Below are 21,647 nucleotides of genomic sequence, written 5' to 3'. Positions count from 1 at the left end.
AGGCTACCTCAATCTTCTTGGACCTGCCTGGCTGGGACCTCAGTGGTTCAGGCCCCGGCTTAGTTTATTTTACCCCCCAGATCCAGGGCAGATGCTTGGGTCTGGTGCTCTGGAAATCACCTGAGCCGAAAGTGACGGAAGCACCTACCCTCCCACTCTGCCACTGAAGAAGGGTTGGCCGCCCCACCCTTAGGAAGAGCCCCTGGCCTGAGCACCAGTCCCTCAGCCCAGCCACCCAGCTCCAAGGGTGGCAGCCGTGGCAAGATGGCTTTGAAGGACTGTTTGATGTGGCAGAGCCACTCCCTTGGGTTACGATGGGCCTGGGGTACTCATCCCAGATTGCTCAGGGCTCCAGTCAGGACCGGGAATTCCTGTCCTACAGGAGGTTGTGAAAGATCCTGCTCACAACATGGTGCTTGCTCCCGTGGGTTACAGCTCCAGGCCTCCTCAGCCTCGCCTCTGCTCAGCCCCTGACAGCTGGCTCTGGAGACCCCTCCTCTACACACGACTGGGTAGGGCAGGCCAGCAGGGACAGCACAGAGACTTGAGAACCCGGGGTCAGCCCGCTTGCTGTGCAGGCTCCGGATGCCTCATTCCCAGGCAGGTGGCTGCTTCAGTAGTGGGTGTGGGCTTCGGCGGAGCGGAGGAGACCAGTGGGAGGGGCTGAGGAGGCGCTCGTGCCAGCTGGGGCACCGTGGCGCTGTGTTAAAAGCCAGCAGTCCTTGGGCCTGTGACCACTGCCCCACCATTCCTGTTCCTGAGGACTCGGCCGCATGGCTCTGGTAAGACCCCAACTGGTCTCTGGGCTTCCATTTTGACCTGGCTCTGTCCAGGGCTGTGCAGCGCTCGTGATCAGGGCATGTCCCCTCAGGTTTGGGAGGGTTGTGTGTTGGTGGCAGAAGGCAGGGAGAGGCAGGCAGGTGCTAGGAATGGGCTCCGGGCCCAGCTCCCTGTCCTGGAGCCTGAAAACTCAGGTTCCCAGCTGCTTACCTGAGGCCCTGGAGAAAGTGACTGCTTGATCCTGTCCCTGGCTCCGTTTCTGGGGCGGGGCGGGGGTCTGAGGACTGCCAGAGGTAGATGAACTTTCCCAGCTGGGACCTGAGGCAGTCCCTGGGCGGGATCCACGGGCACCCTTCAGTCCTGCCCCCTGCCCCGCTTCCCCCACCCTGGCACGCTGACCATGCAGGAGTAGAGTGGGTTTAGAAGCAGCAATCCAGAGAGCACCACAACCTGGGGGACGGCCGTCTGGGGGGGGATCTACAGAATCCACTTCTAGGATGGGGGGACAGTACAGCAACTTGCCTGGGGTGCCCGAAGCCCCACCATGCTTCTTCCCTGCCATCCACGAGCAGCCTGTGCTGCTTGGCTGGGGTGTGAGGTGGGGTGTGGGAGGAGACGCAGTGTATATGACTCCATGAAGAGCATCACAGGGTGGGGTGTACAGGTGCAGATGGGTAGTGGGCAGGGGCATGGAGCACTCTGATGGCCCCGAGTGGGTCTGACCCCACAGTAAGGCCCAGCCGTCCACAGCACACCCGCCCTGGCCTTCCTCTGCAGGCAAAGGTGCCTGGAACTTGCCTGCTCACTGTGCGCGTCCTGCAGGCCCAGGGGCTGCCTTCCAGGGATCTGTGTGAGTGTGCCGGAACCGCCGAGGAAGAGGGGGGCTCACAGTGGACAGTCCCAGTGGGGGGGGGGACTGGAGGGGCAACATGGAGGGCGGAGGCTGGGGGACTGGACGGAGGGCACTTGAACATCCCTGATGGCTTGTTCGCTCTCCCACAGTCACCCCCTCTGACTGCTATGTGACACTATGGCTGCCCACGGCCTCCAGCCACGTGCTGCAGACACGCACCGTAAAGAACAGCAGAAACCCTGTCTGGAATCAGAGCTTCCACTTCCGTATCCACTGCAAGCTCAAGGTGGCCCGGGGATCAGACCAGCCCTGCTTGCCGCCCCCCACCCCTTCTTGCCCAAGCCAGCTTACTGTGCTGCCCTTTCCAGAATATCATGGAACTGAAGGTCTTCGACCAGGACCTGTTGACCAAGGATGACCCCCTGTTGTCTGTGCTGTTTGACGTGGGGACCCTGCGAATTGGGGAGTCCCGGCGCCAGAGCTTCTCACTGAGTTCTCGGGTAAGACTGTTCAGCACCAGGCAGCCTCTCCACCGAGCAGCCTGTGTTCCTCATGCCTCGGAGGTCTCTGCCAGCTCGGAGCCACTTTTTTTTTTTTTTTAAACGTGTCATGGGGCTTAAACCCTGGGCCTGGGTGTTGTCCCCGAGTTCTTCAGCTCAAGGCTACCACCCTTGCCCCTTGAGCCACAGCACCACGTCCTCTAAGCGTCTCACGTTCTTTAGTGCTCGGGCTGGCTTTGAACTGAGATCCTCACATCTCAGCCTCCTGAGTAGCTAGGATTCCAGGCGTGAGCCACTGCGCCTGGTTAGGAGCTACTTTTCATGGAAGGACAGTCCTATCCCTGGCCCTTTATTTTATTTTTTTGCCAGACCTAGGGCTTGAACTCAGGGCCTGAGCACTGTCCTTGGGCTTTCTCAAGATTAGCACTTGAGTTACAGTTTTTTCTATGTAGGTGGTACCCAGGAATCAAACCCAGGTCTTCATGTATGCTAGGCAGGCGCTCTACTACTAGGCCAAACTCCCGGGCCTTGGATTTTTCTTTTTTAAACATGTTTTATTGTTAACAGTGTTGATGTGCAGAGGAGTTACAGTTCTGTGTCAGGGATCCCCAGCCTTCCTTCTTGGCTTCTGAGAAAGGGCAGCTTTTTGAGAGCAGCCTGGAGAGTGGCAGCGTCCCTTCCCCGCCACTTGACCTCCGCAGCCCCAGCTGCATCTGGGCTGGCGTCTTCATGTGCACGCACCCTCCTCATCCCTCCTCATCCCTCCTCTCTCTCCAGGTGCAGGAGCGGCTGGAAGTTGAATTTCGGCTGCAGAGTCTGTGAGTTGGGCAGGGGCAGGGGTAAGGGGTGGGGTGGTAGCCCCATCCACCGCCCTTCCCACGGAGGCAAGCCCAGGCTCTTGCCAGGGGTCACTGGGGTTCTTTTCAGGACCACTGATGCGGAGCGGCTCACCAGCAATGGCATCCTGGTGGTGAGTGAGGGCAACACTTTGGGGGCACCTGTAGTCCCGGGGGCTCCCCGGATGAAGGGGCAGGGCTGAGGAGCAGGAAGCGGGGTACGGGGAAGGAGGGGCTCCAACCGCCATGCTGGCACCTAAGGGCCTCGCTTGGCTTCTCAGGCACGGGAGCTCTCCCGCTTGCACGTTCAGCTGGAGCAGATGGGGCCCCCGAAAGGTGAGTCCCTGGCCCACCGCCCTGGCCTTCCTCCATTCCAGTTACCTCCAGGACTGCCGCGGGCGTGCGCTCGGGCGCCAGAGCCAGGCTGCTCTGCCTGGACCCAGGGGGAAGGCCTCCAGCTCGTGGGGTCTCAGAGGCACAGACCCCGTCCCTGACCTTTCTAGTTTCTGTCGGCAGAGTCAGAGGACAGCAGAGTCCAGCTTGTGCTTCCTGGCGCGTGTGAGGGTCCCCAGGAGGCCTCTGTGAGCGCAGGCCCTTTCTGCTTCCACTGCCCGGCCTGCTGGGAGCAGGAGCTGAGCATCCACCTGCAGGTAGGGCTCCCCCAGCCCCTCTTCCTCAGCGCCCTGCTGCTCTCCCTGGCACCGACAGCTCTTGGGCTGGGTGTGGGGTGCTGTCGCGTTCTGCTCCCTCCCCGTGCCTCCCTGGGGCTCCAGAGGGAGCTGGTGAGAGGAGTGATGACTCTTGGTGTCCCCCCGTCGTCCCTGCAGAATGACCCGCAGCAGCAGCTGAAGGTGCCCCTGCAGGCCCTGCCCTCCTGCCAGTTGGTGCGGCTCGTCTTCCCCGCATCCCAGGTACCACCCGCCCCGAGCCAGGCAGCTCCACAGGAGCCCTGGCCCTGAAGGAGCCACCGGACCCTGCACGTCCCGTGAGGACGGGGTGCAGGACGGGGTGCAGGCCGGGGCGGAGTGGAGGGCTCTGTTTTGATACAGGTGCTTGTGGTTTCCAGGAGCCCTTGATGAGGGTGGAGCTGAAGAAGGAAGAAGGGTGAGCAGCCTGGGGCTGGGCATCTGGCCTGGAGGGGTCAGGCCTGGGGCAGCTCGCGTGCTGCAGCCCTGTGATTGCTGTGCTTAGGCTGCTGGGGGAGGGGAGCATGGTGAGGAGCCGGCAGCAGAGCTGGAGGCAGACGTAGGTGCCCTCCGCAGAGGAGCCCCCGTCAGCCCTCCCGGGCTCAGGAGTTCTTTCCTGTCCTCTGGCATTCTTGGAGCTGGGGGTGAGGCTTGGAGGGGGTCCACGGTGGCAGGCCCTTACACCAGGGACCTGCGTGCCTCTCCATATCGCACGCGGCGGTGGTGACAGCGTTGAGGAGGGGTGGAGCCTGGCAGGGGAGACCCCCCAACTGTCTGAGTTGCTCTGTGGACTCTTTGCTAGACCAGGGGAGCTGGCCGTGCGGCTGGGCTGCGGACTGTGCCCGCAGGAGCAGGCCTTCCTGAGCAGGAGGAGGCAGGTGGCGGCCAAGGCCTTGAAGCAGCTCCTGCAGCTGGATGGAGACCTGCATGAGGACGAGGTCGGGGGCTCAGCAGCGTTGGGTTCTGTCCTCCCCCCCCACCCCCGCCAGCTTGTGCAGGTCCCAGGCCTAACACTAGAGCATTGGTGCCAAGCTCAGCTTGCAGCTGCCCTCCTGCCTGCCCCCCCTTCTCGGCTTCCCCTCACTTGGGGGCCTTAGACCCGTTCTGTCCTGGGCTGGCTTTCCTTCTGGAGGAGGGATGAGGGCAGCCTCCTGGCCGGGGCCCTCTCCTGAGGGAGGGTGTTCAGCATGGTGAGACACTTAAGAGGTGGCCTTGAGCTTCCAGAAAGCGATCCCAGAATCCTCAGGGGCTGGGGGGGGCGGAATGACTCCTCGCTCTGAGGCGGCTTCTGGCAGTGTCGTCCTCAGGCTGGCTCTCAAGAGCTCTGGTCCCAGCTCAGTGGACCTTAGCTGTCCAGAGAGAATGGCCTCTCACCTCGCCGCTTCCTCAGGGGAGAGGGGTGGCTGATCCCATGCCCTGATCCCCTGTCCCCTCCTCCAGGTCCCCGTGGTAGCTGTCGCAGCCACGGGCGGTGGGATCCGGGCCATGACTTCCTTGTATGGACAGCTGGCCGGCCTGCGGGAGCTGGGCGTGCTGGACTGCGTCTCCTATGTCACAGGGGCCTCGGGCTCCACCTGGTGAGCCGCCTCGGCCATGAAGCCTGCAGGTGGCCCGGTGGGCTTGCGGGAGGAGTGGGTGGGGTGGGAGGCTGGGACAGTGCCTGCGGGCCGTCGTAAGACAGCTCCCTGGCTTGGCCTTTTCCCAGGGCTCTGGCCAACTTATATGAGGACCCAGAGTGGTCGCAGAAGGATCTGGCAGGGCCCACCGCCTCGCTCAGGGCCCAGGTGACGAAGAGCAAGCTGGCGGCTCTGGCTCCCAGCCAGCTGCAGCGCTACCAGCAGGAGCTGGCGGAGCGGACCCGCCTGGGCCACCCGCCCTGCTTCACCAACCTGTGGGCCCTCATCAACGAGGCACTGCTGCATGATGAGGTACAGGCGTGGAGCCGGGCACGGTGGGGTCTGTTCCTGGTGGACAGCTGTGGAAGGTCCTTGTCAGGAAGATGTGGCTTCGTTTCGCACCTTCTTTCCCCAGCCCCAGGACCACAAACTCTCAGATCAACAGGAGGCCTTGACCCGAGGCCAGAACCCTCTGCCCATCTACTGTGCCCTCAACACCAAGGCGCAGAGCCTGACGACCTTTGAATTTGGGGGTGAGTGGCCCTAGTGCTGAGATGCATCCACTGTGGTACCTGGGCCACCTCCCCTGCACTGGGTCCCGAGACGGCCACTCTGCCAAGCCCCCTGGGCTGTTTGGGGTGGGGAGGGAGCCTCGGGTCTGCTCTGTAAGGCCTGAGACCGAGGTGTTTAACTGCTTCACAGAGTGGTGCGAGTTCTCCCCCTACGAGGTGGGCTTGCCCAAGTACGGGGCCTTCATCCCCTCCCAGCTCTTCGGCTCTGAGTTCTTCATGGGGCGGCTGGTGAAGCAGCTCCCCGAATCCCGCATCTGCTTCCTGGAAGGTGAGGGGTGTCCGGAAGGGCAGGGAAAGGGAGGAAGAGAGGCCCCAGCCTGCCTCGCTTGGCTGCGGCACCGTTTCCTGGTCCACAAAGGGCCACGTGGCAGCAGCAGTGAGAGAAAGACTTTTTCCCTCGTGGCTGCTCGCAGGGATCTGGAGCAACCTGTACGCCGCCAGCCTCCAGGACAGCCTGTACTGGGCCTCGGAGCCCGGCCAGTTCTGGGACCGCTGGGCTCAGGACCGAGCCAGCCTGGGTAGGTGTTTGCTCAAGCTCTTTCACAGGACACGAGGGGCAGCCGGTCGGAGGTTTCTGTCAGGCCTCTGGGGACCCCGACTGTCCCCTCCACCGTCAGCCACCTCCTGACTATCCCCCCCTTTTGCCTGTGCAGACAAAGAGGAGGTGCCCCAGCTGAAGATGGAAGAGCCCCCCACAACGGCTGGCAGGATCGCTGGGCTTTTCAGTGACCTTCTGACAAAGCGCCCACTTGCCCAAGCCACCCACAACTTCCTGCGTGGTCTCCATTTTCACAAGGACTATTTCCAGCACCCGCACTTCGCTACCTGGAAAGGTGTGCTTGACCACCGGCCCGGCTCCATTCTCCCGCGGTGCCTCGGCCCTGCCGGCAGCCCGTGCCCACACCCCTTCCCTTGGCACCACGGCCTTTAAGCCCAGGAGCCGAGCTCCCTCATCAATCACTGCAGCTTGAAGGACTGTGGCAGAGTAGCAGTCTGGGGGACATAGCACAGGAGGGGGTGAGCCCAGGCTCCCTGAGTTGGGGTGCTTCTTTGGGAGGACAGCAGGGACCTTGTCTCTACCAGTCCACAGAAGCCTGGGGCTCAGTGACAGTTGCCCCTTCTCACCCCAACCCCAAATCTTTGCAGCTACCAAGCTCGATGGACTCCCCAACCAGCTGACGCCCACAGATCCCTACCTGTGCCTGCTGGACGTCGGGTACCTCATCAACACTAGCTGCCCACCCCTCCTGCAGCCCACCCGGGACGTGGACCTCATCCTGTCGCTGGACTACAACCTGCACGGGGCCTTTCAGGTTGGGGGCGTGGGCTGCCCCGGGCTTCACCAGGCCAGCTTTCCTCAGACAGTGGCACCCAGTGGCATGCACCGGCTTCTGTGACACGCCCCTGCCTGGCCTGCACGTGGAGTGGGGTGCTGGCCCCCTCTGCTGCACCTGAGCCCTGGGCGGTCCTGGCCTGGACAGATGCTGCTGAGAGCTCCTGGGGCTCGGGAGAGGGTTTTGCAGGCGCAGCGTGGTGGGCTCCGGTGTGGGGTCCCTGGAGTGGCTGCCAGCGACAGTCGCCAGCCTTTTGGGGGTGCAGCACTGTGTGGCCTAGCCAGTGTGCTGTTCGGCCTGCAGGGGCACCCTGATATTTCCTCCCCTACCCCTCTGCCTGGCCTGCAGCAGCTGCAGCTTCTGGACAGATTCTGCCAGGAACAGGGGATCCCGTTCCCCCACATCTCACCTACGGCGGCGGAGCAGCGCGAGCCCCGCGAGTGCCACACCTTCCAGGACCCAGCCCGGCCCGAAGCCCCCGCCCTGCTGCACTTCCCTCTGGTCAACGCCTCCTTCCGAGAGTTCTCGGCCCCAGGTGCGTGCCGGCTGCCTCTGCGTCTCCAAGGCGTCCCGCACGCACGCGTGCCCTCTAACTGTCCCGTCCCCACAGGTGTGCCACGGACACCCGAGGAGAAGGCAGCCGGGGAGGTGAACCTGTCTCCCGTGGACTCGCCCTACCACTACACGCAGGTGACCTACAGCCCAGAGGACACGGACAAGCTTCTGCGCCTGGCGCGGTACAACATCCTCAGCAGCCGACCGCAGCTGCTCGACGCGCTGCGCCAGGCCGTGCAGCGGCGCAGGCAGCGGCGGCAGGTGCGGTGACCACCGCCACCCGAGCTCCCAGAGCCACGCCTGCCGCACCCCATGGAGAGCCCCGCACGGGAGCCGGGGACCTGGCTCGGCCTGGGCCACCTCCCCGGGGGAGCAGGGGAGGACTGGGGCTGGGGACAGATGGTGAGCTTCGTGTACGTTAATTAGAGCTCTTACAGACATAAGGCGCGGTGTGAGCTTATTCCACACACAGCCACGTTGAAAAGGGGGGCCCTGGCTGCCCCGCACACAGCCCGGGCTCCCAGGACGGAGGCCTGGAGGAGAGCGCCCCGTCCTCCACCAGGCACAGGCCAGAGGACTACTTAATGCCACGTGGCAGAAAGCCAAGCAGGGCACAGGAAGAGCACCACAGCCAGGGAAGGACGGACAGAAGCTGGGGTGTTCGCTATGCACGGGGTTCACGTCAGGGCCCGGGGCTGCAAGGAGAATACAGTACGTCGTCCCGTCCCGCGGCCCGGTTCTGGAAGTTCATGGGCAGCCGGGAGGGGTTCGGGGAGCCAGGAGGGGGGTTGGGGAGCCTTGTCTGCCACATCAAGGATGCAGCCGAGGATGGAGCAAAAAATCCCCTAGGACCAGAGAGCGCAGCCTGGAGCCAGCTTAGAGGGAGGACCTGCTGAGAGCAGACAGGTGACAGTGGGAGGTGGCCAGGGACAAGACGGGGGTGGGGGGCCCTCCACGCCTGCCCGCCATATTCCTTTGAGGAAAGTGCGTAGAGATCCAGACACGACCGAGGACGGCAGCCTCAGGCGTAGCCCGTGAGCCTGGGCCCAGGGAACGAGCGCTCCTCCCCACCCCATGCTCCCGAGAGCTCCTCAGCCCAGCACCAATGACAAACCCCCTCCCCGCCAGGGACCCCCCCCATCCTAGAGCCCCAGCCACGGCACTGCTCCACGGTGGCCAGGGATGTCACCAAGGGGAAGGCCTGTGCTCCTGGCCGTGACTCGACCTTGAGGTCCAAGGGCTCTGTGGAAGCCACCGAGGAGCAGGAGGAGCAGGGCTCACAACTTACCCTCCTGTCCTGTTCCCGAGTCTCATCTCCAGCCCCCCGGAGCCCATCTTGGGCCCCTCCCCAGGCAGTCTGGCTTGTCCCTCCTTGCGTGTGAGGCTGGCGCAGCGCTGGGGTTCCCCATGGGACTGCTGCTGGAGCTGTGTGGCCCCCCTGCTTTGCCTCCTGGAAACACACTATGGGGCTCATGCCTGCCCGGCACCAAGAGCCACACAGAGGCAGGCCCTGCCCCTCCACCCTCGGGACCGCGGCTCCTGGGTCGCCCGCGCCCCGTGTCCCGCCTCAGGATGTGGGCTCGGGCCTGGCAGCACAGGTACCAGTGGGAACGAGAGCGGGCGTGGCCCAGTGGGGACAGGTGGCCACAGTCCCTCGTCCCAGCCAGCTGCGCGTCTGCCTAGACAGCCCCCCGGCAGCCTGCCCTGTCTTGGCTGAGGGGACCTAGCCCAGCAGCCGGGCCATGGGTGCTGGCCGCCTCTCCTCTCCTGCGCCTCCTCTGGGCCTGTCCACAGTGTGCCCTATCATGCAGGGCCCCCGGACAGAGAAGAGGGGGTCCTGAAGGGAGAGCCAGGGGGAGGGGGACACCTCAGATGGCCTGCTCCAGCTGCTGGCCTGGGTTCCGGGTCCTCCCCCGCAGCGTGGCCCAGGTGTCATGCAGCTTGGCCAGCCGCGCAGTCAGGCCCTCTTGGGTGGCAGGGTATCTCCGGCCCTGCTGGCAGGCGTCCATCTGTAACCGTGCAACCTCCTTTTCCACCGCTTCCAGCTCCCTCGGTAATGGAACCCAAGGTAAGGCCCTCCAACCACACCTAAGACCCTGGGCCCAGACGGGAGAGGACTGGGATCTTGGGGGTGCCCAAGCAGTCCCCAGATGCAAGGCCCCGTCTGTGCCTTTAGCAGACTACAGTATCTAGGTCCCTTGTGCCTGGCGTGGGCTCGGAGGGGCGCTCTTCTCCTGCACCCAGGCCCCCCCCACCCCCTGCAGCTCCCATGCTGCCTGCTCAAAGCCACGCACCTCATGCGCTGCAGCTGGGCTCTGGAGGGGGAGGGAGGACCCGCGGGCTGGGCTCTGCGCCTCAGCCCACTCCCCTAAGCCAGTGGCCTCCTGGGCCAGCTGCTGAGCAAGGACTCATTCACAGCCCCGGGCACAGAAAGTGTCCTAGACGTGGCACCATGGAGGCGAGCCATGTTGGGGGACTTCCAGGTGGTGAGGGGGTGCCCAGGGCCCTCCTGAAGGGCAGGCCGAGCCCCTGCAGCCCGGGGGCCCAGGGGCTCTAGGGGTCCAGGTGGGCCTGTGCAGGCCTATAGGCAACACCTCTGGGGAGCCTTGCAGAGCACCCCATCTTCTGTAGGGCCTGACTGCCTGGGGCTTGGGGAGCAGACTGCCAAGGCTGAGTCCTGAAAGCAGGCAGGAGGGAGCTGGGGACGAAGGACTGAAGGCCAGAGCTGGGGGATGTGCCAGCTGCAGCCGGGAAGGGCTTCTGGTTCCCAGAGGCACGCTAGGAGGCAGCTCAGCAGAGGACTGGAGGCGGGCCTCGTGGGCCTCGGTCTTCTTGCTTCTCAGCATTAGAGGCCACCACGCACCCACACAGCCCCGGACTCCTACCTGCGCCCGCTCCAGCCTCTCCCAAGTGGCCCGGACACTGCTCTTCTGGGCTTGAATCTGGGGGTGGCACCTTGGTATTCCTTGTTCCAGGGGGGCTGCCAGCTCCCACAGGGCCTGCAGCTTGGCCGCCCCAGGCGCAGGACCTCCCTTCCGAAAGCCTCGAACTCCTCTTCCAGTGCCTGCAGGGCCATGGGGCCGGGGATGCTGGAGCCACTGCCCACAGCCCACGAGGAGGTCTGCACCCCTCACCTCTGGAGGTGACCCCACAGAAGCCCCCCATGTGGGAAGCCACCCCAGGTCTGCTAGCCCTCACCTTGACGCCCTCCAGGTCTCGCCCGCAGTCCTGGGACTCGGCAGCGGCCAGCTTGGAGGTGAGCCAGGCGTCAAGGGGCAGGATCCCCGCTGCAGTTGGTGTTGCTGCAGCTGCTCCTGCGGGCCCCGGCCCCTGCCCTCTGCTCTCTGGGGCAGCTGTTTGTGGGCCCTGTCACCTCCCGGAGCTGGGCCTGTACCCAGGGGCTGCAGCACAGAAGGTGGCTTGGTCCCCGTCCTTCCTTCACAGGCTGGGCCGGCCTCCGCCAGCCCGGGCCTGTACGCTTAGCTCCAGCCTACCTGTCTGGGTGCTGTCTGCCCTCCAGGAGGGCTGCAGCTGCCCGATGTGCCTGCTGAACCCCTCCAGGTCTCTCTTGGTGGCCTCCAGCCGCCGCCGAAGGGCCTGTGTGGCTTCAGTGTTCTGGCCAACGTCCTTGTTGTCCAGAGCAGGGCTCTGCTCGGCCAGCCACAAGAAGCTGGGGCAACAGTGTGCCCCCAACAGTGTTCCCCGGCCCTACCCCAGGGCGCAGATCGCTATCTAGACCGCAGGGCTTAAAGCCTCATCAGCTCCCAGTGCCTGTGCCTCTGCGAGTGCCTGCCGGGCCCACGAGAGTGCCCAGCCCACGAGAGTGCCGCTGGTCTGAGGGGCCCTGAGCACTCAGGTTTTATCTTTTCGTTGTTTTTTTTTTTTCTTCCTTACAAAACCAAAATAAATGCATCTTCTCTATTCTCAGGCATGGGTTTTCTTTTTGTCGATAGTCACACCGAATTTTAGTCACTGTTCTACTTGGTTCTTATTTGTGATTATATTCACCATTAGGAAGTGGTTCAGGTTCAAACAAGTGATTCAGGCCAGCTAAAAACTTGCTCACAGGGGCCGGGAGTTTGGCCTAATGGTAGAGTGCTTGCCTAGCATGCACAAAGACCCGGGTTCAATTCCTCGGCACCACATGCATAGAAAAAAAGTCAGAAGTGGTGCTGAGGCTCAAGTGGTAGAGCTCTAGCCTTGAGAAAGTCCAAGGACGGTGCTCAGGCCCTGAGCTCAAGCCCAGGACTGGCAAAAAATAAAATAAAATAAAATAACTTGCTTAGAAACAGGAAAGCTTGCGCCCTGCTTTCTCGGTAGTCTGCCTTAGTAATGAGACATGAGGCCTAGCACCCCAACACCTGCAAGCTCCCCCTCTCCCCACCCCCAGTCCATGTCTCACCTCTGTCAGAAGCTCCCGGGTCTCCCGGGCCTGCTGTAGCAGCAGCCTCCTCTGCGCCACTGCCACCCGCAGGCGGTCCACGGCGCCTTCCACCTGCCGCACCCTCGCGGTCACCTCCCCGGAGGCCGAGTGCCCGGCCTGCACCCTGTGCCCACCGCCACCCAGGTCAGGGCCTCATGGTTGCTCTCTCCACTCTCCAGGTTCTGTGGAGGAGGCCCTGAGCGTGGCCTGAAGCCCACGGCGCCCCGAGGAATGCCCTGCAAGGGCCTTCCAAAGCATCTAGTGTCCCCACCCTGGCCCCAAGCCTGTCCTCCCAGCACCCCAACTGGTGCTTCTCCTGCAGGTGCTGCACGGCGCTCAGGCTCTGCCCGTAGTCCCGGGAGTGGCCAGGGGCAGCTTCTCCTGCACCAGGCCGTCTCCTCGCCAGCGTCCCTGAGGGGCTGCAGGAGGAGGGCCTGGGCCTCCCGGTGTGTCCCGCGCTCCGCACAGCCTCGCGGAGGTTCTGGAACCTGCCATGGTGGAGGGGCTGTGCCACTCTAGGTCCCTAAGTGCAGGCAGGAGGGAGGACAGGAGCTGAGGCAGGGGTGGAGGGGGGTGGGCGGGCAGCCTTCTGCAGCCGGGCAGATCTGCCCCTGAACCAGCGCCGGGCCCGCCCTCTCCTTCGCGGCGCTGTTGAGGCGCTGGTCTTCCCTCACCGGGGCCTGGGCCTGCCTGCCCGCCTGGCGGTGGCGGACTCGAGCTCGCCTGGGCCCGCAGCAGCTCGTCCACTTCAGGCCGGTCCTGGCCCCCAACAGGGGCCCTCAGCTCCACTTCCATGGGCGCCAGCCAGCTCTCCAGTTCCTCCAGGCTCCGCTGCAGGTGCAGGGCCTGGGGCAGGGCGGGGTGAGCACGCGGGGAGAGCCTGGAGTCCTGTGCGGCGGCCTCACCGCGCGAGCCTCCTGGAGAGGGGCCTCCTCCTCCTGGCAGGTGGCCTGGAGCTCAGCCCACAGCTCCTCAAGCTCCTGTGTCCGCCCTGCAGCAGCCTCCGTCATTCCTGCACCCAAGGCCCACGTTAGACTCAGAGCATCTGGCACCTGGGCGCCTACGCCAGCTCCCATGACCACCCCACCGGCCTCGAGCGGGTTTCTTCCTCTCCTCCTCCGCATAATGAGGGGACAGTGATGAGGCACACGAGGCTGAGAGCTTGATGCCCGCCCGGCCTGGCTCGGCAGTGGCGAGGGGATGTTAAAATGGACGCCCACACCACTGCTGCACTGAGTACACTCGCGAGGTTACGGAAAAGGCTCTGCCTGTGGAGAAGGGACCCAGGAAGCGACTGCGTGCCACATCTCTGCCGGCACGGAGCCTGCCGTGTGTAGTGTGGTGCCAGCCACCGGCTCTGTGCCCCTTCCCAGCTCCCAGCCCTGCAGGGCCTCACCGGCTGCAGCTCCTGTGGCAGCTGGGCGCTAGCGTCCAGCTCAGCCTGCAGATTCTGCTGCCTCCGCAGCTGCATTGACTGCGTGGCGGGGTCCCGACACCCCTCCTCCAGTGCCCCCAGGCTCTTCTCCTGCAGCCATTCAGCCGCCTGAGCAGAGGAAGAGTCAGGCTCCACTCCAGCTCACGTGCTCTGGAGGCCCCTGTTCCACCTCCTGCCCCACACCCGGGACCTCATGGGAATCCTGCAGGAAGGTCTGCAGCAGCGACCCTGCGTCCTCACTCGATCCGTGAGCGCCTCTTTCCTGCAGGAGGAGGGGCTCCGGGGCCAGGTTCATCTGTAGGACCGGGGAGTATATAGGAGACACACATGCATCTCTTCTAGCCTAGTCCTACTCCAGAAACAGGCATTCACCCCCTCCTTGTAGTGCCAGGTGGAGGCTGAAACGGGGACAGTCACGGAGTGTGGACTCACGGCTTCGCGAGACGCCTGGACGTGTGGGCCCACGTCCGCCTCCCACGCAGGGTGCCATGTGCCCTAGCGTGCACAACTGCTCTTGGAGCTATCTGACTTTTTTGCCTGGGCAGGACTGGAGTCGTGACTGTCCTATCTGCCTCTAAACTAGCTGGAATTACAGGCATGAGCCACCATACCTGGCTTGTTCCCCAATTCTCTTTTTTTTTAATGGGTCATGGGGCTTGAACACTGGGCCTGGGCGTTGTCCCTGAGCTCTTCAGCTCAAGACTGGCCCCTTACGCTTGAGCCAAGCCCTACTTCCCATTTTCTAGAGGTTAACTGGAGATAAGAGTCTCGGGTCCTTTTGTGCCTTGGCTGGCTTTGAACCTTGATCCTCAGATCTTAGCTTCCTGAGTAGCGAGGATGGCAGGCGTGAACCCCCCCTCCCCCCCCCCCCGTGCCGGCTCTGTCCCCTCAATTCTTATGTTGATGTCCTAGCCCCAGAGCCTCAGAATGCGATCACATCTGGAGACAGGTCTTTAAAGAGGGTCACTAAGGTAAAATGTGGTCACTGGAGGAGTCGAGGTCACAGGCGCGCCCAGAGGGACAACCCTGCAGGGACACAGGAGGACACCCTCAGCCCAAGGGAAGAAACTTGTCAGTTCTCGCCACCCCAGAGCCATCAATACCTCAGAAATACCTCCTGGCATCTGTCCAAGGAGCTCTGGGCCTCCGGGTGTCCAGCCTGGCGCAGGCCTTGGGCTGTGGCTTCCAGGGTGCTCACGTGTTCCGCCTGCGCCCGCAGCCCCTCCTCAAGCCTCTTGTGCCTCCACACAAGGGTCTCCAAGGGAGCCAAGGGGTCCTGGTGGAGCAAGAGCTGAAACTGACCAGGGAGCTGATCCCACCCACTGGACCCACCCCCCCACGCTGAACCCCAACCGTCCTTCCAGACCTTCCACACCCATCAGGGTGGACCCTCGCCCCCAGAATCATCACCAGACTCCTCCACGCTGCCACTGCCTGGCCCAAACCCACTGCTTGAGCTCCTCATGCTGCTTCTGGCTCTGGGCAGCGACGCCCAAGGCAGAGCCCACATTTATACGTGGGCCGTGCCATTTTCCACACGTTCTGCGCTTCCCGTGAGACCCCGTCAGGCCTTAGTTCTGAGATCTCCACGAGTTCTGCTCATCCGTAGAGCGGATGGGGACAGCAAAGCTCGGGTCCCTCCGGCTCTCTCTAGGCTGAGCCGGGTGTGGGAAGGGAAGTGCTCCGTGATGGCTGCGCTTAAGAGTGGTGGCTGGGTCCCTCCTGGGCGCCTACCCCAGCCCCTCGGCGGGGGCGGCTTCCTCCCTGCACAGCCAGCGCTCCACCTTCTCCTCAGAGTGCAGAAACAGCTGGTGAAAAAGAGGCAAGAAGGCCAGCGAGGAGCCAGTCAGAGCGGGGCTCATGGAGGCCCCTCTGGCTCTGAGCTGGCCCCGGGCTGCTGGGAGACTCGTACCTGTAGCTCTAGGGCCTGCTGTAGCTGCGGCTCGCACTTCTGCCAGGCCCCTGCAGGCTGCTCAGCTCCTGTTCTAGAGCAGCCAGGGCCTGGCCAGTGCCAGAGGCCAGGGGGTGTCTGGCAGCAGCAAGCAGGCGCTGTCCAGGGCTGCGGACCAGGTTGACGGCGTCTATGCGAACCCCCAGCTCCACCTGCAGTATGCTGTGCTCAGACCCCACCGTGCTGGGGGACGGAGGAGGGCAGGAGACGCAGGCAAGACCAGGACAGGTAGAGGCACGCGGACAGGTGGCCCCGGGAAGAGGTGGTCGCCGGCCCCTCCTGCTCGCCTTGTATTCCAGGTGCTCCTCCAGCAGGCGCAGGGCTCCCTCGGGGCTGCAGGGGGCGCCCCGCGCGCTCATGTCAGCCGGCAGCCGCCGTGCCCGCGCCTGCAGTTCCCGCACTGACAGCTGGTACTTGTGAGCTTGGTGCTGGGCTCCAGTGAGTCCCTCCTGGTCACGGGGCTTTCATCAGCTGGTCCTAGGGCCACCAAGCAGCCCGCACCCCGCACCCCCACCCCGGCATCATCCTCTACAGTCCAGGGCATGCACTAGGAATCATGGTGACATTGCAGAAGCTTAGGGGAAATGGGTAAGTCACATGTGGGGGCCAGGGCATTGGAGCGATGGCCAGTGAGGGGACAAGGCCAAGGGCTCTTGCCACTTCCCCACCCTGCTCCCAAGCCGCCGCCAGCTGTCCATCAGCTCCTGCTGCTTGAGGCCGAGACTCTGGCTGCCACGTGGCTCCTCTGACAGAGGCGACCCACTCTACCCTCCAGGGACTGTGCGGAAGACGGGGTCAGAGGCTCCCAGGACCCCTGGAGGCCCTGGTCATGGAAACCCGGGCTCCCACAGGTCCTGACTCTCCTTCTCCCTCAGTGTCAGGGCCCGGGCCTGCGTCCACCCCAGCTACGCCCCTCCGCGTGTGCGTGCGTGACGTCCACCTCCCGCTCCAGCGCCTCCTGTCTTCGTAGCAGCCTCTGCACACTGTCCAGATCCGCCTCGCCCACCGGGGCATCGACCACGGCCGCCTAGGGGGGCAGCTCTCAACTGCGACCGCCACCACAGGGAGGCGTGGCACCCCACCCGACACCCCTCGTGTGGAAAGCAACCCACACGCCCCTTGTCTGAGGGGAGGAAGGCTGAGGAGGGACTCAGGGTTTCAGCCTGGGCTTGTGCCTCGCTTCCTGGCATTCTCTCTCTCCTGACTCCACCCCTTTGGCGAGAACTTAGATGAAGAGGAGAGGGTCTGGCCGCCATGCGGGGACAGGACCTGGACATGTCACCCAGGGCTTCACTTCTGTGCTGGCCCGGGCTTGCCGACCTGTGCTGTGGCCAACGCCACCCGGGGAAATCCTGCTGTGGGGGTTGGGCTCGCTGCAGCTCTGGACTCTCAGGACAGGGGAGACAGGGACAGCCTGCCAGCTGCGTGCGCTGCTACCCAAGCCCTCACAGCACCCACAAAGGGCCCAGGCCCCAGATCGAGAGCAGGAGCCTGGTGGCCGCACCCCCAAAACACCTCGCCACTCACTTTCTCTCCAATGCTCTCCATGACCCTGTCCAGCTCCCGGGAGAGGGCGGGCCTCTCCAGCGTGCCTTCAAGCCGCTGCTGGTACTGTCGCAGGTCACCATGGAAACTTGTCCTCCTAGCCCAAGAAGAGTGGCGGTGAACCTCAGGGCCTGAGGGGGCCCCACTGCTCCTGCCTGGTCCGGGACTGGCCTGTCGCTGAGCTGGCGCTGATGCCCGATCCTCACCTCCTCGGGGTCCCGGTTGTGGAGCTGCAGCGCCAAGTCCTTGATGCTCCTCATGTACCCGTGGCCTGCTGTGCACTGTGTATGGCGGGGTGCATGTGAATCCCCCGAAGTGAGGACCACAGCCCGGCCGAGCCACCCGCGGGAGGGCCCTGAGCACCTGCACGACTGCTCAGGAAGTTTTTTAATAGATGCACAATAAATGGCAGACGTAGCGCAAAGGCTCCCCGCACAGCGACATCTTAAGAGCCAAGGGCAACAGCGGAGCCAGCCGAGCAGCCACACTGGGCGCAGTCACACGTGAGCACCGGCGCACACACCAGCGTGGCCAGAGCCGGCACCAGTGCACTGCAGAGCACAGCAAATCAAGGCTCCCGCAGCCTAAGCCCTGGGGCAGTAAAGCAGCGTGGAGGCTTCTGATGCCGGGTTGGATTTCCCAAGGGCCCCTCACCCCGGCCAGCATGGCGTCGTGGAGTTGATGGAGCTGCCTGCGGAGCTGCAGGCAGTGATGGAGGTCCCGGTCTGGGTCCTGGACGTTCAGCGTCACCTCCTGCGCAGGCCCGGGAGGAGGGGAGTATTCGGGGCACTGGCACAGGTGCCAGGCCCCTTGTACCCAACGTTAGGGCACCATTGGGCAGCCAGAGAGGGGCTTTGTAGCTTCCCTCCTCCCGCCCCTTCCCTGCCCAGCTAAACCCCCTCCTTCTCCTGGATCCAGGCCTCCGCAAGCTCCACTTGCTGCAGGAACTCTAGAAACTTCCACTTGTCTTCCAGGTCCCGGTCCCGGTGGCCCACTGCCTGCCTCAGCTTCCCCCAGAGTTCCTGCAGAGCCTGCAGCTGCTGGGAGGTGTCACCTGCCCGCGGGCCACTCAGCGCCAGCAGGGCCTGCCCCTGCTGGAAGATGGGACCCTGGGAGGCTGGCCAGGTCCCCTGCTCAGCCATTCTACAGTCTGCATGTAGTGCAGCCTGGGCAGGGGTGGGGGGCAGGGCCAGGGCCAGGGCAGGGGGAGGGGCGGGGGGGGCCTGGACAGTGGCTGGGGCCACGATTCCCTGGGCCTCACCTGGTGAGGACTGGCTCATGTGCCTGGACCTCAGCCTTGAAGGCCCGGTGCCCAAGTGCTTCCCGTAGCCTCTCGGGTGCCCAGGAGCCCATTCCCTCAGCCACTGGACTCGATCCAGGACCCAGTCCTCAGCCTGGGGGACACATTGGCTCTGCCCAGGCCCGGGGTGGGGTGGCTGGCTCAGGCACAGGGCAGGAAGGGCCCAGTCCAATGGTTCTGGCCCTGGGCCCGGCTGGAGCACAGGACGTGGAGGGGCGGCGTCTTGGGGGACCCTCCGCCTGGGAGCCTGGCCTTGCTAGTGCCGGGATCAGGTGGATTCTCCACACACAACTGGCCGGGACCCCAACCTTCTGGCCTCCAATGTGGCCACGAACCTTAGTCCTGATGGTGAGTCACCTCACACGCAGAACGCGAAGCCCCCGGCTGAGGGGGAGGGGGAGGGCGGCCGCTGGCCTGGCTGGCAGCCCTGGTGCAGGCGGCCGCCCCAGCTCCCTCACAAGGGTCCAGGATGGGGTTCAGCGGCCTCTTGGCCTCTTTACAACGTAGAGGGTATGGCCAACCTCTGGCTGGGTCCTGGCCTGGGGGCTGGTGGAGCTCCAGGCACCCGTGGCCATGTGGGAGGGCTCATGCTGGCCTCCCAGCCCCATGTGAGCACACAGGCCAAAACCAGGGGAGAAGGGACGGGGGAAGAAGAGGGCGGAAGGAAGCCGGGAGAGGGGCAGGTGGCTGGGTTTGGGGCACAGGAGACTCACCTCCTGAGAGGCCAGGGGCTTCTCCAGGGGGCTGAATCGTCTGAAGAGTTGCTGCTTCTGCACGGCGGCCTGCAGCGGCTCCTGCTTCCCCACCCAGGCCTGCGACACCTGCTCACGCTCTTCCTGCAGGGTGCGCAGCCCGTCCTGAACCTGGGGATGAGCACGCGGGGGTTCAGGCTGGAAGGTGGCATGACACAGGAGAGCCAGGGAAGGGGCCCCACCTCCTGGGTGGACGCCCCTGTATGCAGTAGCTGTTGGCCCAGCTGGGTGGCCTGCTGCCGAAGGCCCTCCCGGGCCTGCAGTTCCAGCTGAAGCCACTGGAGGGCGCCAAGCCTGGGCTCTGGGGAGCCGTCCTCCATCTGCACCTCTGTCCGCATGCTGGCTGCCCTGTACCTGATCCCAGGAGAACATGGGGAGCTGGGGAGGCTGGGCTGCTGGCAGGGACCCTCGGACTCCAAGTCCACGCACACATCCAGCCTCCACGCTGCCTGGAGCAGGGATGCTGTGAGGCCCCGGGTCTGCAAACCCTGCCCACGTCAGCCCCTCACCGCGCTGCCCCCACGCCCTCCACCAGAAGCTTTCTGTCGATTGTGGACAAACGCCCTGTCCACGCTTCTCCTTGCTCAGAGGAGCAAGTATAGATAGTTCTGTCGGTTCTAAGCACGTGACAAGCAGAGGGTGACATGCTAGGGAGGGGGCTAAATTTGTGCCTTTTCTCAAGTGTCACGTTAATGGCTCCCCTGACTATCAGGCACCGGGACAGTGAGACTCCTGGAACAGCCACAGCTAGGGTCAGAGGACAGGTCCACATCCCCTGCAGATGAATTTCCACCCCCACCCCACTCTCCACCCTCAGCACGGAGCCGCTTACCGGTGTGAAGCAGCAGCTGCAGCTGCAGACGGCAATCGAGAACCCCTGGGTCTCTGGGTTCTAGACCCATTTCCAGGTTGTTCTAACTCCTCTGTGCTGGTGGGGACTTGCAGAGTGGTCCTGTCACCCCCAGGGTGGATGCCAACCTGAACTTGAGGAGCCCCTGCTAGGCCACACCCCTGTGGCCAGCCTCCAGCGCCACACTGACATCCGGGGCGGGGGAGGGGTGTCCATGCTCTTCTTCTTCCTGTCCACACGTCTCCCTCCTGAACTGGAGGGTAACCACAAACGCCCACCCAGGCCCTCCCCGCCCCGTGGAAGCGGGCCCTGCACCCTTGCATGCGTTGTTGTAAGACCTTCCAGGCCTGCGTCACTGCCTGCTGCCTCTGCTGCACAGCTCGGGCCCCAGGCCCCTGCCCCAGCTTCTGCAGCCTGCCACCAGCCTCCAGCAGCGTCTGCAGCTAGAGGGAAGAAAAGGGGGAGAGGCTGGGGTGCTGACCACCCCAAGATGAACTCCTCTTGCAAGACCCTGGCCCACCTCGGGCTCTGCCATCTGCAATGGCCCCAGCTGGAGAATCCAGGTGGCAGGGGTCAGGCCAGAGGGGCCCAGGGCTGGGCTCTCACCTGCTGCTCCCGCCCCTGAGCAACTGCTCCAACCCCTCGTGTCGCCGCAGCTGGGCCTCTAGTCCCCACAGGTCCTGGGCCACGTCGCAGGGGAGGCAGGAGAGGGCCAAGGATGGAAGAGGACGACGGAACCAGCGAGGATCCTCTTCTGGAGATGTGCCCATCCCCGAGGCTCACACCTGGAGCTGGGTGAGGGCCTCCAGAAGGTCTCTGTGAGCTCTGAGGGTGGCCTCCACATCTCAGAGCAGGTGGCTGCAGGCCTAGGTCACCTCCCACAGCTCCAGCCAAGAGGCCCTGCCATGGGAAGGGGGGGGGGCAGCCATTCACCAGCTTCCCATTACTCTTCCTCCTGAGGTCCCGCCAAATCCCTGCCTTTCCCCCCAGCCTGGTCCTTGATGTCCTTCCAGCAGTCATTTGCTTCTCTGATCTTGCTGGGATCAGAGACGCCTTGAGGGCAGAGGCCACATTTGCTCTCCTTTCTAGATTGCATCCTGTGGTGACTCAGTTTCCCCAAGAGCAGCCCCAGTCAGCGCCCCGTGGCCCTCGAAGCATGGCTTCCTGCCCAGCTCCCCCCCAACCCAGCCCTCCTGCCCGGCACTCACTGCAGGTCCTGCTGCCTCTGGTGGGCCCTGGTGCCAATGCGGTGCCCACACTCCTGCAGGTTTTCTGCCAGCCGCTGGCAGGTTACCACTCGCTGGCCACCCACCTCCACCTGGCGCTGGAACTTTGCAAACTCAGCGCAGAGGTGCTGGGAGAGAGGGGAGTGGGTGACGGTGACCCCAGCTAGTCAGAGCAGGCCCCCCGGGGAGCCAGGCGATGCAGACTTGAGTCTATGGGGCCTGACTCCTGAAGTCTGCTCGCCTGGCACTGCACCCTCCCATCCAGCCCTCCTTCCATCGGCCTCAAATGTCCTCCCTACCCCCAGCCTCTTACCTGCACCTGCTCATACTCCTCTCCCAGGCTCTCGGCTGCCCTGACCACCTGCTTCTGACTGTCTCGCCAGATCCTCCTCAGCCTTGCTCATGAACTCATGGAACCTCAGGGTCCCCTCCA

General features: G+C 64.1%; 1 protein-coding gene across 1 annotated transcript; it reads left to right on the top strand.

Moving 5' to 3' along the window:
- Window positions 1-57: 57 nt before the first annotated feature.
- Pla2g4b (phospholipase A2 group IVB) lies at window positions 58-8,887 on the top strand. Its single transcript, XM_090318566.1, has 20 exons — window positions 58-782; window positions 1,558-1,630; window positions 1,783-1,919; window positions 2,002-2,133; window positions 2,911-2,951; window positions 3,061-3,103; window positions 3,251-3,305; window positions 3,486-3,619; window positions 3,797-3,880; window positions 4,036-4,073; window positions 4,458-4,593; window positions 5,096-5,232; window positions 5,361-5,583; window positions 5,687-5,804; window positions 5,974-6,111; window positions 6,257-6,361; window positions 6,497-6,676; window positions 6,990-7,156; window positions 7,526-7,712; window positions 7,788-8,887. The coding sequence occupies exons 1-20, from the start codon at window positions 774-776 to the stop codon at window positions 8,000-8,002; spliced, it is 2,352 nt and encodes a 783-aa protein (XP_090174692.1). The 5' UTR covers window positions 58-773; the 3' UTR covers window positions 8,003-8,887.
- The last annotated feature ends 12,760 nt before the right edge of the window (window positions 8,888-21,647 follow it).

This window comes from Megascapheus bottae, chromosome 25 (assembly GCF_031878675.1).
Source record: "Megascapheus bottae isolate mThoBot1 chromosome 25, mThoBot2.hap1, whole genome shotgun sequence".
Taxonomy (NCBI): domain Eukaryota; kingdom Metazoa; phylum Chordata; class Mammalia; order Rodentia; family Geomyidae; genus Megascapheus; species Megascapheus bottae.
The sequence above is the reverse complement of the archived record's forward strand: the minus strand, read 5'-3'. Positions and strand labels throughout refer to the sequence as shown.

Coding starts and splice junctions, on each gene's coding strand:
- Pla2g4b (XM_090318566.1), top strand. Junction 4,594..5,095: donor GAGACCTGCATGAGGACGAG/GTCGGGGGCTCA, acceptor CCCCTCCTCCAG/GTCCCCGTGGTAGCTGTCGC. Junction 6,677..6,989: donor GCACTTCGCTACCTGGAAAG/GTGTGCTTGACC, acceptor AAATCTTTGCAG/CTACCAAGCTCGATGGACTC.